This window comes from Mytilus californianus, unplaced genomic scaffold, assembly GCF_021869535.1.
Source record: "Mytilus californianus isolate M0D057914Y unplaced genomic scaffold, xbMytCali1.0.p SCAF_4, whole genome shotgun sequence".
Taxonomy (NCBI): domain Eukaryota; kingdom Metazoa; phylum Mollusca; class Bivalvia; order Mytilida; family Mytilidae; genus Mytilus; species Mytilus californianus.
This window is the reverse complement of record NW_026262690.1, coordinates 50,864,335-50,878,554: the sequence shown is the minus strand read 5'-3', so window position 1 is coordinate 50,878,554 and position 14,220 is coordinate 50,864,335. Positions and strand designations below refer to the sequence as shown.

General features: G+C 30.3%; 1 protein-coding gene across 1 annotated transcript; it reads right to left on the bottom strand.

The window, feature by feature from the left end:
* Positions 1-2,036: 2,036 nt before the first annotated feature.
* On the bottom strand, positions 2,037-12,025 carry LOC127698412 (lysophospholipase-like protein 1). The gene is made up of 5 exons (XM_052201879.1): positions 11,903-12,025; positions 9,789-9,888; positions 8,966-9,132; positions 6,984-7,099; positions 2,037-2,630 (listed from the first exon to the last, which is right to left on the bottom strand). Exons 1-5 carry the CDS (start codon positions 11,982-11,984, stop codon positions 2,394-2,396), a joined length of 702 nt encoding a protein of 233 aa, XP_052057839.1. The 5' UTR covers positions 11,985-12,025; the 3' UTR covers positions 2,037-2,393.
* Between the last annotated feature and the right edge of the window lie 2,195 nt (positions 12,026-14,220).

The following is a 14,220-nucleotide window of genomic DNA, read 5'->3' as shown; positions in this document are numbered from 1 at the left end:
ATTATTTGATATTTTTTCTAATGTTCATCTATTATCTTATTGTGAATACATATTGTACATGTATCCTGACAAAGTGATTAAATCAAAGATCTGTTAATGCAGAGTAAGATGAAAAATCAAATAGAATTATGAATAATATTAGGACATGTTAGTGAAAGGGATGCATTAAAACTTTCAACAACCCATACATCTTGTTGATGTAGTTCTAAGACAGTCATAGATAAAAAAAAAATCTAGGACTAAATATGTGATGAGACACTATTGGGGTCCTAATCTTGCTTCATTAACATGTACCAGTATATGTCCATAAATATGTTCATATTTTCCCTTACAATGTTAAACAATGAGATTTACTCCAAAAACTTGGTGTCTATTCTGCAATCTATTTCAGGAAAGTTATAATTTTTCAGTACTTCATTTTCATGAATAATATCTCGCAATGGTCACATAGTTTTAACCATTTTATATATTCGAACACGTATTAAGGATTCAGGAAAAAGTGATTTACGCAGTTAAATCTAAAAGATAAATTGTGCGAATTTAGAACACGATTCTAAAAGGGATTTCAACCTAAATAATTAATTTTAGGTAAAAGTTCTACTTGTTTTGTATATCTTAATATAAAATTCAAATTACCTCCCGTCATGAAAAAATTAAACTTTATATTACCTCATGATATAATTGGACGTTCAATAACAAATATAATTGGACATTCAATAACAAGTGTCCCGATTACGTTACGTGACTTTGCATTGACATTTTCTCATAATGACGTTTTCCGCCATGAGCCTGGAAATGCCATGGCAGGTCACATATATGTTATACAAAATTACAATTCAATGCAACCTATGAGCATTTCAAGCATGAGTTGTGAATACAGAAATAATATCAAACAGATAAATTTTACTACTATAGGGTCTCTACTGCTATTGCTGAACTATCAATCTCTGGTGATACCATCCACTCAGTATCCAGGTATTCAGTATTGGGATAATTGAAATATATGTTTTGTCTAGAAATTTCTTTCTTTCCTTTATTCTTTTGAAAAATAATAAGACATGGAAAATTAAGTAATACCATAAATAAGTATTGCCAGTATTTAAAGATACAAAGAGGTAAGAATTTGCCCTATATATATCATACATAATAATTCAAAATACTTAGGATTTTCTAACCCAAGGAAAAGATTACCTTGGCTGTATCTGGCAAAAACCTTTCAGAATTTTGAGTCCTCCATGCTCTTCAAATTCGTACTTCATTTGGCCTAAATGATTTTTTTTATTTGAGCGTCACTGATGAGTCTTTTGTAGACGAAATGCAAGTCTGGTGTACAAATTTTTAATCCTGGTATCTATGATGAGTTTCTATACTACTAAAAATATTGTGCAGAACTTAATAAAATGCTGCTTCTAATCATTTCCACTTTCTATTTATTTCAATTTTTAAAACAAAAATTAAATTGAACTTAAGCTAAGGTTTTAATTCCCATTAGGCAAATAATACGTAAAAAGTATACCGGTAATAGAAATTACCAAAAATATTGGATAGTACAACAAAACACTTTGATCAATCTTTTGTTTGCACAAAAATGATGTTCAAACGAGGACAAAAAAAAATAATGAACAACACATGGTCTAGATTACCTGACTTGGTGCAGGCACAAAATTTGGTTGGGAATAAACCATTTTACATTTACACAAAAAATATTGGATAGTACAATAGGCCACATCAACCACAAACATCTGGCTCCTCTTAAAAACAGACACACAAACAAACAAAAGATGAGGAATATGATACAGATAGTCAGAATTTTGGAACAGGCACAAACTTTGATGGGGTTAAAATTACCCAGTTTTATGTTCACACAAACATACCCCTTTACTCTCATGCAAAAGTGACATTGGATGATTTATAGTGTTCTGCCCTGCTTGTGCTCTCCAAAGTTTTATATTTTTACTTTCCATACATTTGGTTAAGAGTGTAAGTACCTGATGACACTTAATCCAGAAACATGTCTTGTAGGCATGGAAATCATATTAGTGGTATATATGTTCTTTATTTACAAATTTTCTTCTAAAAATAATTCAATTTCAAATAAAAACCAATCACATTTTGTGTCACTTATTTACTGTCTATGCTTTTAACCATACATGAAATTGAATTTTAAAAACTTATCTTTGGTTTCATTATTAAAGACCTATTAAGGATAAATACCGTAAAAGCTTTGATCATTTTTTTTTATTTTAGAGAGATTAGATTTTTTTGTTTTCATGCCTAACTAGTAACTACAACAAATCATGCCAATCTGATATAAGGCTTGAACTCAATCACTGCTGCATAAGAATTTCCGAATATATTGTACAGTACTTCAGAAACAACACAATTATTTCATATCACAATTGACTTGAATTTTCTGGTATTAATTTCAGAATCCATTCTCTCAACATGCTGATTTCCTTAAAGTTCATTTCATGATAAAAATTAAATTTATGAAACTCTGTTGATATTCCAAGCTCTTCTAACTGTTTGTTTGTATTCAGTCCCCATTCTGGTAAAACAAGTTGGTCCAGGTCACCATGACAACAGAATAACTTGGGTAATTTTGATTTGTCACTTACAGTTTCTAATGTCTGAAATGAAAATGCAACATCATGAGATGGATAGCATTTTATGTCTCTACAAATTTAATGTGGATAAAAACTTGAATAAGCAAAAATGACAGAGGCGTCCAAAAAACAAGCAACATAACTTATCATTTCTTAAGATTTGTCTATGGCAAGCCATTTTACTATTTATTCTAACTTCAAGATATCTAATATTATATATAAGATATCTAATATAATCAAATTTGTATAAGATATCTTATAAACTTTATAAGATATCTTATATACTTTATAAGATATCTTATAAATATTTTTTATATAAGATATCTCATATAGTTTATAAGATATCTTATATAGTTTAAAAGATATCTCATATAGTTTATAAGATATCTCATATAATTTATAAAATATCTTATAAAGAAAATTATGAGATATCTTATAAATTATATGAGATATCTTGTAAACCATATAAGATATCTTATAAACTATATAAGATATCTTATAAAGTATATAAAATATCTTATAAACTATATGAGATATCTTATAAAGTTTATTAGATATCTTGAAGTTAGAATAAATAGTAAAACGGCTTGCCATACTTGTCAACCATTATAAAACATTTGTAATGGGTAAATGTTAAAGACTACTGTAAATTCTGAAATTATTGCATGCATTTATTATAAGATATCAGAATGTGAGTTCTTATTATTGCAATACTCATCCAGTTGCATTATTCCCATTAATAAATACCTCGCAATAATTGCTAAATTTGCAGTACTTCATCAATTGAAAATAAAAGAGGAATTCTTAAATTGCCTCTATAGAGTGTAACCCAATTTTCAAAGTGCCTTCCCTGGGTACCATGTATTTCTTTATAGACCATCCCTTATGAATCTTTATAGATTAAGGTAAAAAATTGTAAAAATTACATATTTCTGTCACTTTTGTAATATAAACGCTGACATTGGTATTACATGTACAGGTACTTAATAATATGTGACCCGCCATAACATTTCCAGGCTTGTGGCAGTAAACGTCATAATGAGAAAATGTCGATGTAAAGTCACGTAACGTAATTGGGGCACCTGTTATTGAATGTCCATTTTTATAATGCGGTAAAAAAAAAGTTTAATTTGTTCATGACTTGAGGAAATTTGGATTTTGTATTAAGATATACAAAACACTTAGATTTTTTTACGTAAAATTAATAATTTAGTAAAATCCCATTTAGAATCGCATTCTAAAATCACAAAACTTATCTTTTAAATTTCAGTGCGTAAATCCCTTTCTCCTGAATCATTAATATGTTTTCGATTATACAAAATGGTTTAAATTATACCACCATTGCAATGCTAGCTATTATTTAAAAAAATAAAGTACTGAAAAGTTATAACATTCCCTAATCAGATTGCATCATGAACACCAAGTTTTTGGAGTAAATCTGATTGTTTCACATTGTAACGGAAATATGAACATTTATATGGACATATACCTGTACATGTAAATCAAGCAAGATATACCTGCCCATTAGGACCCCAATAGTGTCTCATCCAATGTTTATTCCTAGTTTTTTTTTTATATATGACTGTCTTAAAACTACATGAACAAGATATATGTGTTGTTGAAAATTTTCTTCATTTCTTTCACCTACATGCCCTAAGTTTATTGATCATGCTGTTTGATTTTTTTGAAACTAGAAAAATGCATTTTTTGGCCCCTTTTTGACCCCTAATTCCTAAACAGTTGGGACCATAACCCCAAAGTCAATCCTAACCTTCCTTTTGTGCTATAGAACCTTGTGCTTAAATTTCATAGAGATCCATTCACTTATACTAAAGTTATTGTTCGGAAATCAAATGTCTTCGGACGACGACGACGACATAATAGCAAAATATGAACGCAGAATTTTTGCGGTCATATAAAAATGGATGAAAATATGAAATCTTTTCCTATATCTGTCTAATGTATTTATAAATATGAAGCAGCTATACAAGTTCTCTTATACTTTCAAAAAAGATATATTTAGCAATACATACACAACAGACTTACTCAAATAATTTAAGTTTTAAAAAATACACCTTTACAAGGCCGATTATTGGGATTACTGGCTCTACTACTTTATTACAATGATCCCAATTGTATAGATATGGAAAAGTTCATGTGCTACTGCATAAACCCCCCAAAAAGTTTCTGATATATAACTAATATATAAGTTGCACAATGACATAAAGAAATATTCTAGGAAAGTTTCAATAATATAAGGCCATTCTTTTTAGAGGAGTTGCAGCTATAAGGTCTAACCCTTTTACAGATATATATTGCAAAATCATTTAGCTATATGGGAAACAATAGAAATCAGTTGGATCAAAACATAAAATAAGATAATACCTATAAATACTTAAGATTCTGTCAAAGTTTCATTTAAATCTAATTTCATGTTTTAGGAGAGGAGGGGGTAAGAAACGATGGACAAACAAACAACAGGAGCAGATGAACAGACTCAATGTTCCGACAAATTTACACTTCTTATTCATTAAGCAGGGGTATCAAAAATCTTATTCTTGTATTACAGATCCTACATAATTTCTATCTGTGGTCCGAAATATTAAGGCTGTATCTTAAGTATTTGTAATCAATAGTTGCATATAATTGAGTCTTTGAAGTCATCTATGTATTTATTTTTCATAAATGCTTGACTGTAAATCTGTGTTTTTCTTTCTGAAAGGTCATTAGGGGACGACCATTTGATATTCTCAGCCTTGATAATAACAAAAATGAATGGTTTGTTCTGTGGTAGTTTGAAAATAAATAACCTGACTTACAATGTATTGAAAATAACTTTGCAGGTCTTTTAAGCCATTTTATTAATGCTATTCTGAAGTATGAGATGGCACCAGATTCTTCCAAAATTCGTCTTTTTTCATATTTTTTTGGGAAAAACTTCCCAAATCTTTTAATAATATAAATATTAATGTATTTGAAAATTGAAAATGGGTTTCATTTCACTTGAGGTATATTGTCTCGTGAACATTTACCTCACTTTTATTACAGGGCCGTAACTACATTGAGGCAAATGCCTCATGTTGGAAATTTCAAAACAAAAGCTTGTCTTCATATCAAATTGTTTTCACGGCAAGTGTCTTGCAAGAAGCAAGTTCTGTACACCCTATGATGTAGCCCCTGTTTTTTGAGATGCATGTTTCTCATTTATTTTTATTTTTTCAGTGTTGATTGTCTATAATGTTTGTCATTTTGTGTTTTATCTGTACCCGGGTTTGTCTTTTGTTCATTGATTGCCCTTCTTTATGACTATTCTCTTAGTGTTGCATTCTATTTGTAATTTAATAATTATGTTTTAAACTTGAGTTTTATTATATTTAAGGGCCTTTAGTCTATTACAAACTACTTTGAATTGTATCCCAGTTAGGAACTACATCAAGTTGTAATTGAAATGTGTTATAAAAACTGACTTGACATAGTTATATAATTGATAATCAGCCCCCTCTTAACTTAATTTGAAAAAAACATAATTGACAGGCATAAAAGGTTTTTCTGCAAACTGAAACATTTTTTGCTTTGTCCTACATAGTGGTCTTTTGATGTTGTCCCTAAAAACTAAAAGTCTTACACTGAATCTGTATATTTTGCTTTGAGACCAGAATATTGTCAAAAAATTTAAACAGAACTTGCGTTTCAGATTAAGAAAGGGTCTGGGAAACGCGCATAATGCATGATTTTGCGCCATTTTTTCTATAGCTTCTTGGGGCCTTCAGCGAACCCAAGACTCTTCGCTGATTTTGTTTTCGAAAAACACGAAAATGTTTGACAACTTTTAAAAGAGGCTAGTTACAGCCCAGCTTTAATACCTTGTACGTATGCAATATATGCAGTTTGCAATTCAGAAGATTAACTTGCAGAGGATGATGATTAAATCTGATTGACTTAATTGACTATGTTATTTATTTAAGAATTTAAAAATTGTATGTTTTCAAATATTATAAATATAATTGTGAAAATAGATAATCAGTCCCTTGTTTTAATGAAAATGAAAAATCATGCTTCAACAGTGCAGAAAATAAATAATCTGTCCTTTTGGTCCACAAAAATAAATAACCCATCCAAAACAAATCCTCCTGCCCTGCCCCCCCCCCCCCCCCCCCCCCCCCCAGAATATCAAATGGTTGTCCCCTTATGACAAACCTTACAACTTTGAAAAACACCTTTTACATGAGAAAGATTTTCATCCATCCAAAATATTAAACCCGTAAATAAAAGGTTGATTTTACATTTGCTGTATAAGTTTAACTCAAGTTTACATTGCTGATGTCATGAGGTGTTGTAAAAATCAAATCTGTTTTGCAGTTTAATAGGAAAACACACCTTAAACACTGAGGATCCATTATTTAGAAAACTGGACAGGGCAAATACTCCTGGAACTTGTGGAACATATCTGTATCCCATGTGTAATGACATAGCACCTCCCATTGAAAATCCACCTAAAACAATAAAGTCATAAATCTGCATGTAGACCATGATGTCTGTTAAATAATGCATTTTATATAATTGATATACCAATAATACCTTTATATATCTCTTGTCTGAAATTTAGCCGAACAATGATAGAACTGCAAATTGGTGGTAGCAAACTTTTGTCCTTCCCTCATCAGGATTTGAATGTATGCTTCTGTGACATTGTGATAACTCCTCTCTGTACTGTGGTCACTGACCTAGACCACTCTGCCAACTTGATTATATGAGGACATAGATTTCTGTTGTCAATGAGGCTTTCCTCATTGACTATATCTTGGTGACATAAGGTGGCATGTAGATAGAACATCTTGTTTTTGTTAGTTGTGGGGATGGAAAATACATCCTGTGCAGTCACATCATGCAGTCACATGGGCGATTCTAAGAGCAAGAGGACCTACTGCTCCTCTTATGTTGTCATAAGTGCTTTAAATCTTCTACTTCATTGTTTGAATGAGTATTTATGTGCTTAAATATCCTTTTAACTCATTTGAATGTCTGCTTTGAGGTGTTTATATGATAAAGAATTTCAAAATTCAGGTCAACACCCCCCTAAATCATGAAGGTTGGCAGGTCTGATCAATTGTTTATATTTTATATTTCTAAATACAATTCTAACACTAACATTTTCCATCGTATAACAAAGGCCGGGATACAATTGAACCAAAGAAAGAAAATTAAATTCCTGTAAGGTATCATGCAATACTTCTATTACATGCAGATGACAATGGTAAAATTTTCACATTTGATTGTCCAAAAAGTATTTCTTTCATTAGGCACTTTAAGAATGCAGTTAACTGTTGTGATAAGCACTGCCTTCCCACAAAAACATTCTATCGAATAACACAAGAAAAAAATCTAAAATTCTTAAAAGGATTCATATAACATTTCTATTTTATGTAGACAACAATGGTTAAATTTTGACATCTGGTTGTCTTTCAACTATTCCTTTCATAAAATTCTTTGAGGGTGCAGTTTACTTATAGGCTAAGCTCCCTCTGCTCAGGTAGGCATACTAGTATTGATTGATGGGTCAACCACAATATATTAACAACAGCTGTATTGACTATTGTCCTAAGCTCTGCCTACTCAGGTGAACTTACTATTGATTGACAGGTCCTACATACTATTAGGCAATGGAAAGCTTCTCATGAAATACTTTATTCTAGCTGTTTGCCAAAATTCATTTATTAATGAACTTTTTTTTTTTTACCACCTTGGTGGTGTCATGGAAGTATGCTTGCCTCAAGTGCAGGAGTTCGTTGGTTCAAATCCCAGCTGGGTGAAACCATAAGACTTGAAAATTGGTATTTATTTGCTGCTTCTTCACTATATCCTTTATTCGGATCAGAGTGAGAATAATGTGTCCCAGTAGGGTAGCATGTCTTCCTGCGGAATGTTACCTTGTGAACTAACACGTTAAAAATTTGGCTTAGCATGTCGGTATAGTTCTAAGCAGGGTTTATATTTTTATATTCATGAGGGTCTGGATGGGGTCCTTCAGTTCTGTATTCTTTAATATTTTGGGGCATTTTTATTTATCTTTAAAAATATCGCTTATTCTGTAAAATTCTCAAGAAAATCATTTTACTATTATATTAATTTGTTATTACATGATTCCTTTATTCTGTACATGGTTCGTTTCTGTAATCAGTATTTTATTACCTTATTCTTTTATTTTCCACAGTTATTCTCTGTTCTTTTTTTTTTTGCTCATTTTTCTCTATTCATTAATTTTTTTTGCCATAATTCTCTATTTTGTAAACCCCATCCAGACTCTCATTCATATCACATTATCATGTTCTCGTCCTGAACATGTAAGTTTGATATATTACCTATAACAATTCTGGATAAAGGAATGCCACTGTCTACTTCAGTTTGTATCAACTGAGATAAACTTTTAGCTGTTTCATCTAAAGTTTCATGTTCAGATACAAATGGAGAAATATTTTTCCTGTCAAACCATACATAGCTTCTTCCTCCATTATTAGGTGTGTAAGGTCTAGAAATGACAAAATATTTGTTTGTAATTAGTTTTTACTAAGTTATGATTTAGTTATAATAAATCTTGCAAATTTTCTAATTAACAAATGATTTTAATATGAAAACAAAAAAATAGTTCAGTTAATTCAGTTATAAAACATTAAATGTGCTAAATATGAATCATTGCTCATTTTTGAAAGCTGTACCATGACCTATACTGTGAATTCATTATTATTTGTTGGATACCAATTTTCGTGGATTTCTAGGGTACAGGTGAACCACAAATTTAAATATTCAACAAAGTACAAGTTTTCTAAGGCTTGTATGCAAACTTTTGAAAAAAATCGAAATCAAATTACTAGGAAATGCAATTTTTCCTTAATCCACAAATTGGTACATTGTAACAACAAAATTTTAATGTTGCTAACATCTACATCATTTGGTCTCTGATGGATAGTTGTATGTATACCATATCTTCTTATTTTAAAATTTATAGTCAAACAAGTGCACTGACAAGAATTAACTAATACACCTTTAGATCAAAATTAATTATGGTGCAACATTGTAATCTGCACTTTTGAGTATGTTACTTTTTTCTCAACTTTCTCTCCAATTTATATTTTATAAAAATTTTGTAATTATGTTTGACAACTGTTACATTTGTATCAAAATTACCTTAACGGAGCTGTAGGAAAGATAACCTTCAAATGAGGGAATTTAAAGTCATCATCTAGAATCGATCTCAACCAGTCTTGTATTCCTATACCTGTGTCCCCTGCAATAAAAGTATCATAAATAGATTATTTTAACAATTTGGTTATTTTTTTTTTTTTTCAAAAGTCAGAATGTAAAAATTTATATCTTTAATCATGCTATCTTTGTATTCAATACTTGAAATAAATAGAAAATTAAAGTATTATGTGTATTCAACTGTGTGAAAACTAATGGAAAGCAAGTTAAACTGTTAGCTATTGCTAACTAAGATACCCTAGTTAAAAGTATTCAGTAAATAGAAAGTTGATCACTGATGAATGTTAAAACACATCACATGGTATAATTTGCTAAGATTAAGCTTTATTCCAAATTTCAATAAGCATTGATTTACAATTCATGAGAAAAATGCCACAAAATTTCATACATTGGCAATGTGTAAGAATATAAGTATTCGGTATACAGAAAATTGATGTGTGATGAATCTGAACATGCTCACATGAAGCTTGACACTAAATTCAGGCAAACTCTCAGATTTCTAGTTCCTGAGAAAGATATGGCAAACATGTTATGAGACGGATGGAAGGAAACAGAGACAGACAGATGGAAGACCCAGGGACAGACACAAACCAGTATACTCTCTCCTATAATCATTATTATGAAGATAAAATTTGATTGTATTTTGCGTAGGCTATACATTTTTGTAAAAATCAATTACTGGTACATAGAATTATAACATATAGAATGTTATTAGGAAAATGTTCTGTTGTTGGAATAAAAATTAATAAAATAATAGGTGTGTTAAGGATGTTCGCTCCTGTTTTAAAATATCAAGCATTTTAAAATACTGTTACAAATTGATAGCATATAAATAATGTTATTTAAAAAGCAGAAAAAAATAAAGGTCCGTGTACTTGTTTTTGAGATATAATCTATTTGAAAATTTGGCAGGAAATGATTCTCTGTAGATTTTTCATACATTTAACATTAACACCTTTTTTCTTTTAAAAACTATGAAAAAATGAAAAAATAACAAGGATTATATAAGATTTTCAAGATTGGAATTTTAAACTATGTGTAATAAAATCATGAAAAGAAAAGTAGGGATAAGTGGGCAAAGTTTTTATTGGCACTACATGAATTAAACTAGAGGATTCTGAATATCTGTCAAAATCAAGAGTAGCAAACATCCTTAAGGTGACCAAATAATGACCCTGTCTGCATCCATGTGTATTATGAACTTTTCAAAGTGCAATAATATCAAAAAAATAAAGATAATGAATAATAAAGATGTGCCATTTTGTACATATACCAAAGGGAAACTTTGTTCAAAGCAATATTATTTATTGTTTTATTGCATTTAATAGAGAATAGAAAATGGGGTTTTTGTGGCAAATAAAGCCAATATTTTTGCAGAAAATCCACAGATTAATACAGAGATTTTCGTTATAAAATTTTAAACATAGATTACTCACTTGTTTGTCCATGATGTGCTATTGTTTATTGTTTACAAAAAGTCCTGAACAACCTTTACATTCCAAAAAAACCTTGTGCTGAGTCACTAAAGTCTATAGTTTTTAGCCCTTACAATTGAACAGTGTTAGTATAAAATTTAACTCATATGAACTTTGAACACTAAAGTTAACATTGTAATTTTGTAACCCTTATGTGTGACAGTGTGTTGATTTGGGTTGCTCTTTAAGTAAGCTAGTACTTAAATGATGGCATATAATTCCAAATGAATAGTGATTGTTTTAAGAGATTTCTACTGAAAAATAGCCAATATCATATGAAAATTGATTTTATAAATTGTCTTCAAGTCTAGTAAATTATTTTATTTCCTATTCTTCCTACCAATTAGGCAATATGGTTGTCCAAATAATTATGACGTCTTGAAAGGCTATTATATTTTTTTTCTTTGACGCCTTACATCGTCGGCGTCAAAGAAAAAAAATATGATAGCCTTTCAAGACGTCATAATTATTTGGACTAGCAATAAGGTAAACATAGTAACATATCTGTGTCTTGTTGTACTTTCACAGGGAGAACTAGACAAACAGTAAAGTTGTATAACAAACCTGATCCATGTAGAAAGAAAACTGCTCCCTTACAAACATCTTTTGTTTGTGGAACAATTCTTGGCATTAATGACAATGCCATGTCCCAAAAAAGGATGTGCTAGTTTTTGACACTGCTAGAGTTTTCTCCCATCTATTATTTTCTTTTTGAATGCTCTCCCCTAGCAAAGTTCTTAATGTCAATTTATTTGAAACTGGATTATGCATAAATAATTATTAGTTTGACCTTTCAATTCAATTTTCATATCATATAAATGTAATTCAATGATTACTTGTGTACTCCTATTTCATTAAAACAAACAAGAATGGCTTCTCCTCAAATTGTGACTATTAAAGAAATCATCTGTATAGATCTACCTTCAATCATGCATATTTGTATAATCAAATTTAAGATTGGATTGCATGTTATTTTTCTGCAAATGTTCAAAATTATATTGTTAAGTGTCATTTGCCCTCCTGGGGCCCTAATTTTGTGAATAAAAATATTCTATTCTATACCCCGAGTTTTATTCATGGAGCATAAAAAACACTTAATTATAAAAAAGAGCTTTTGAATATTTATCAAATCATCCCATTACTCATAAGTGAGAAATTCATATGACCAAAAAAAAATAGTTTTTTTTCAGCAATTACTGAAACATGAAAATGAGGTCAAGGTTAATGAACATATTTGAGATATGAAAGTTGGAAACAGTGTAACATAAGGCATTTGTAAACAAGGTATGAAGCATTCAGGTCTTTTACCTTCTGGAATATATATAAACAGTTTACTCTTTACGACCATTTGATTAGCATGACTCCCATTCTGTGACCTGCGTCACAGGCGAGACCAAAAAAATAACTTAAAATATAGAAATGACAAAACAATGTAACTTGAACCAAAATATATCAATCTCTATGGTCCTTACAAGCACATTAATTGTGTATCCCAACAAAATTACACAATATCTTACTTAGTATTGTTTTAAGCAATCCCTAATCTGTAATACCCTTTTCTTTTCTGGTATTGCATCATAAAAATCATTTTTGAAAAAGGAAAAAAATGCAGCAAACACCTTAAGACACTGTCCCAATTTCTCGGGAAGGGCTTTTTAGCATTTTTTTTTTTAGAAATCTAAAACCGACCCTGCAGTAATATTTTGCTGATAAGTTCTAAATTTTACTTGAGAAAATGTTTATTAGAGTAGCCAAAAGGTTGTTGAATAGCAATGTCCTGAAAAAACATAACAAAGGTGAAATATCATTTGGATTCTTAAAATTCAAAGAGTAAGCAAAATTTCACTAAGGTTACTCATGCATGATATGTAGGTCATACTATTCTAGATGTTACTCATCAGCATTTTACTTTTCAAAGAGATTTTAGTGTTGAAATATCATTGACAACTGCCTAAAAGTAAACATTAACCAAGTTCACTGAAAAATTAAATATAAGTGAAAGAGAACTAAATACAATGAAAGAAAATTGTATTTGTAAACTATAATTCGTAGAAACTGAATACTAACTATAAAACAACCATACCTAAGATACATGCACATTTTCAGTTCAAAAATCTTTAGCTTAACTTTAATAAACAGCTGGGCCAGGAGTGTATGACACTACTTCTACTGCAATTAAAAATTGTTGAAAGAAAAAAATGCATTGATTACAGATTCATAAAATGATGCCATGGTCAGGTAAACCCTGTTAGATAGACATGAAGATCTTACAAGGATCCCATATACCAAATATAGTTATCCTATTGGTCATAAGTGAAAAATTCATATGACAACAAACTAGTTGTTTCTGTGAAAATAAGGTCAAGGACAATGGCCATATGGGTTATATGACAGACAGATATAAGGCATTTGTAAGGTATGAAGTAGTCAGGTCTTTTTTCCTTCTGGAAATATATAAAGCTTTCTACAAATAGTTTATACCTTTGCCACCACTGGATAAGTATGCATATTATGGAGAGTTGTCTCATTGGCACTCATACCACATCTTCCTATATCTATATGTTTCTAATTCTGTGACTTGCGTAGCAGGCAAGACAAATAAATTTAATTAGAAATGCCAAAACAATGAAACTTGAACCAATATACATCAATCTCTATTGTACTTACAAGCACATTATTTGTGTATCCCAAAACCTGTACACAATATCTTCTTGGGGAGCTACCATTTGATTTTTATGGGGGGGGGGGGGGCTAGGATGAAAAATTTTGTCCTGCCTTTTTATTTTTCCCTCTATTCGGTCCTGCCTTTTTATTTTTCACTCTATTCGGTCCTGCCTTTTTTTTTTAGTTTATCCTGACTTTTTTATTTAACTAAATTGTCA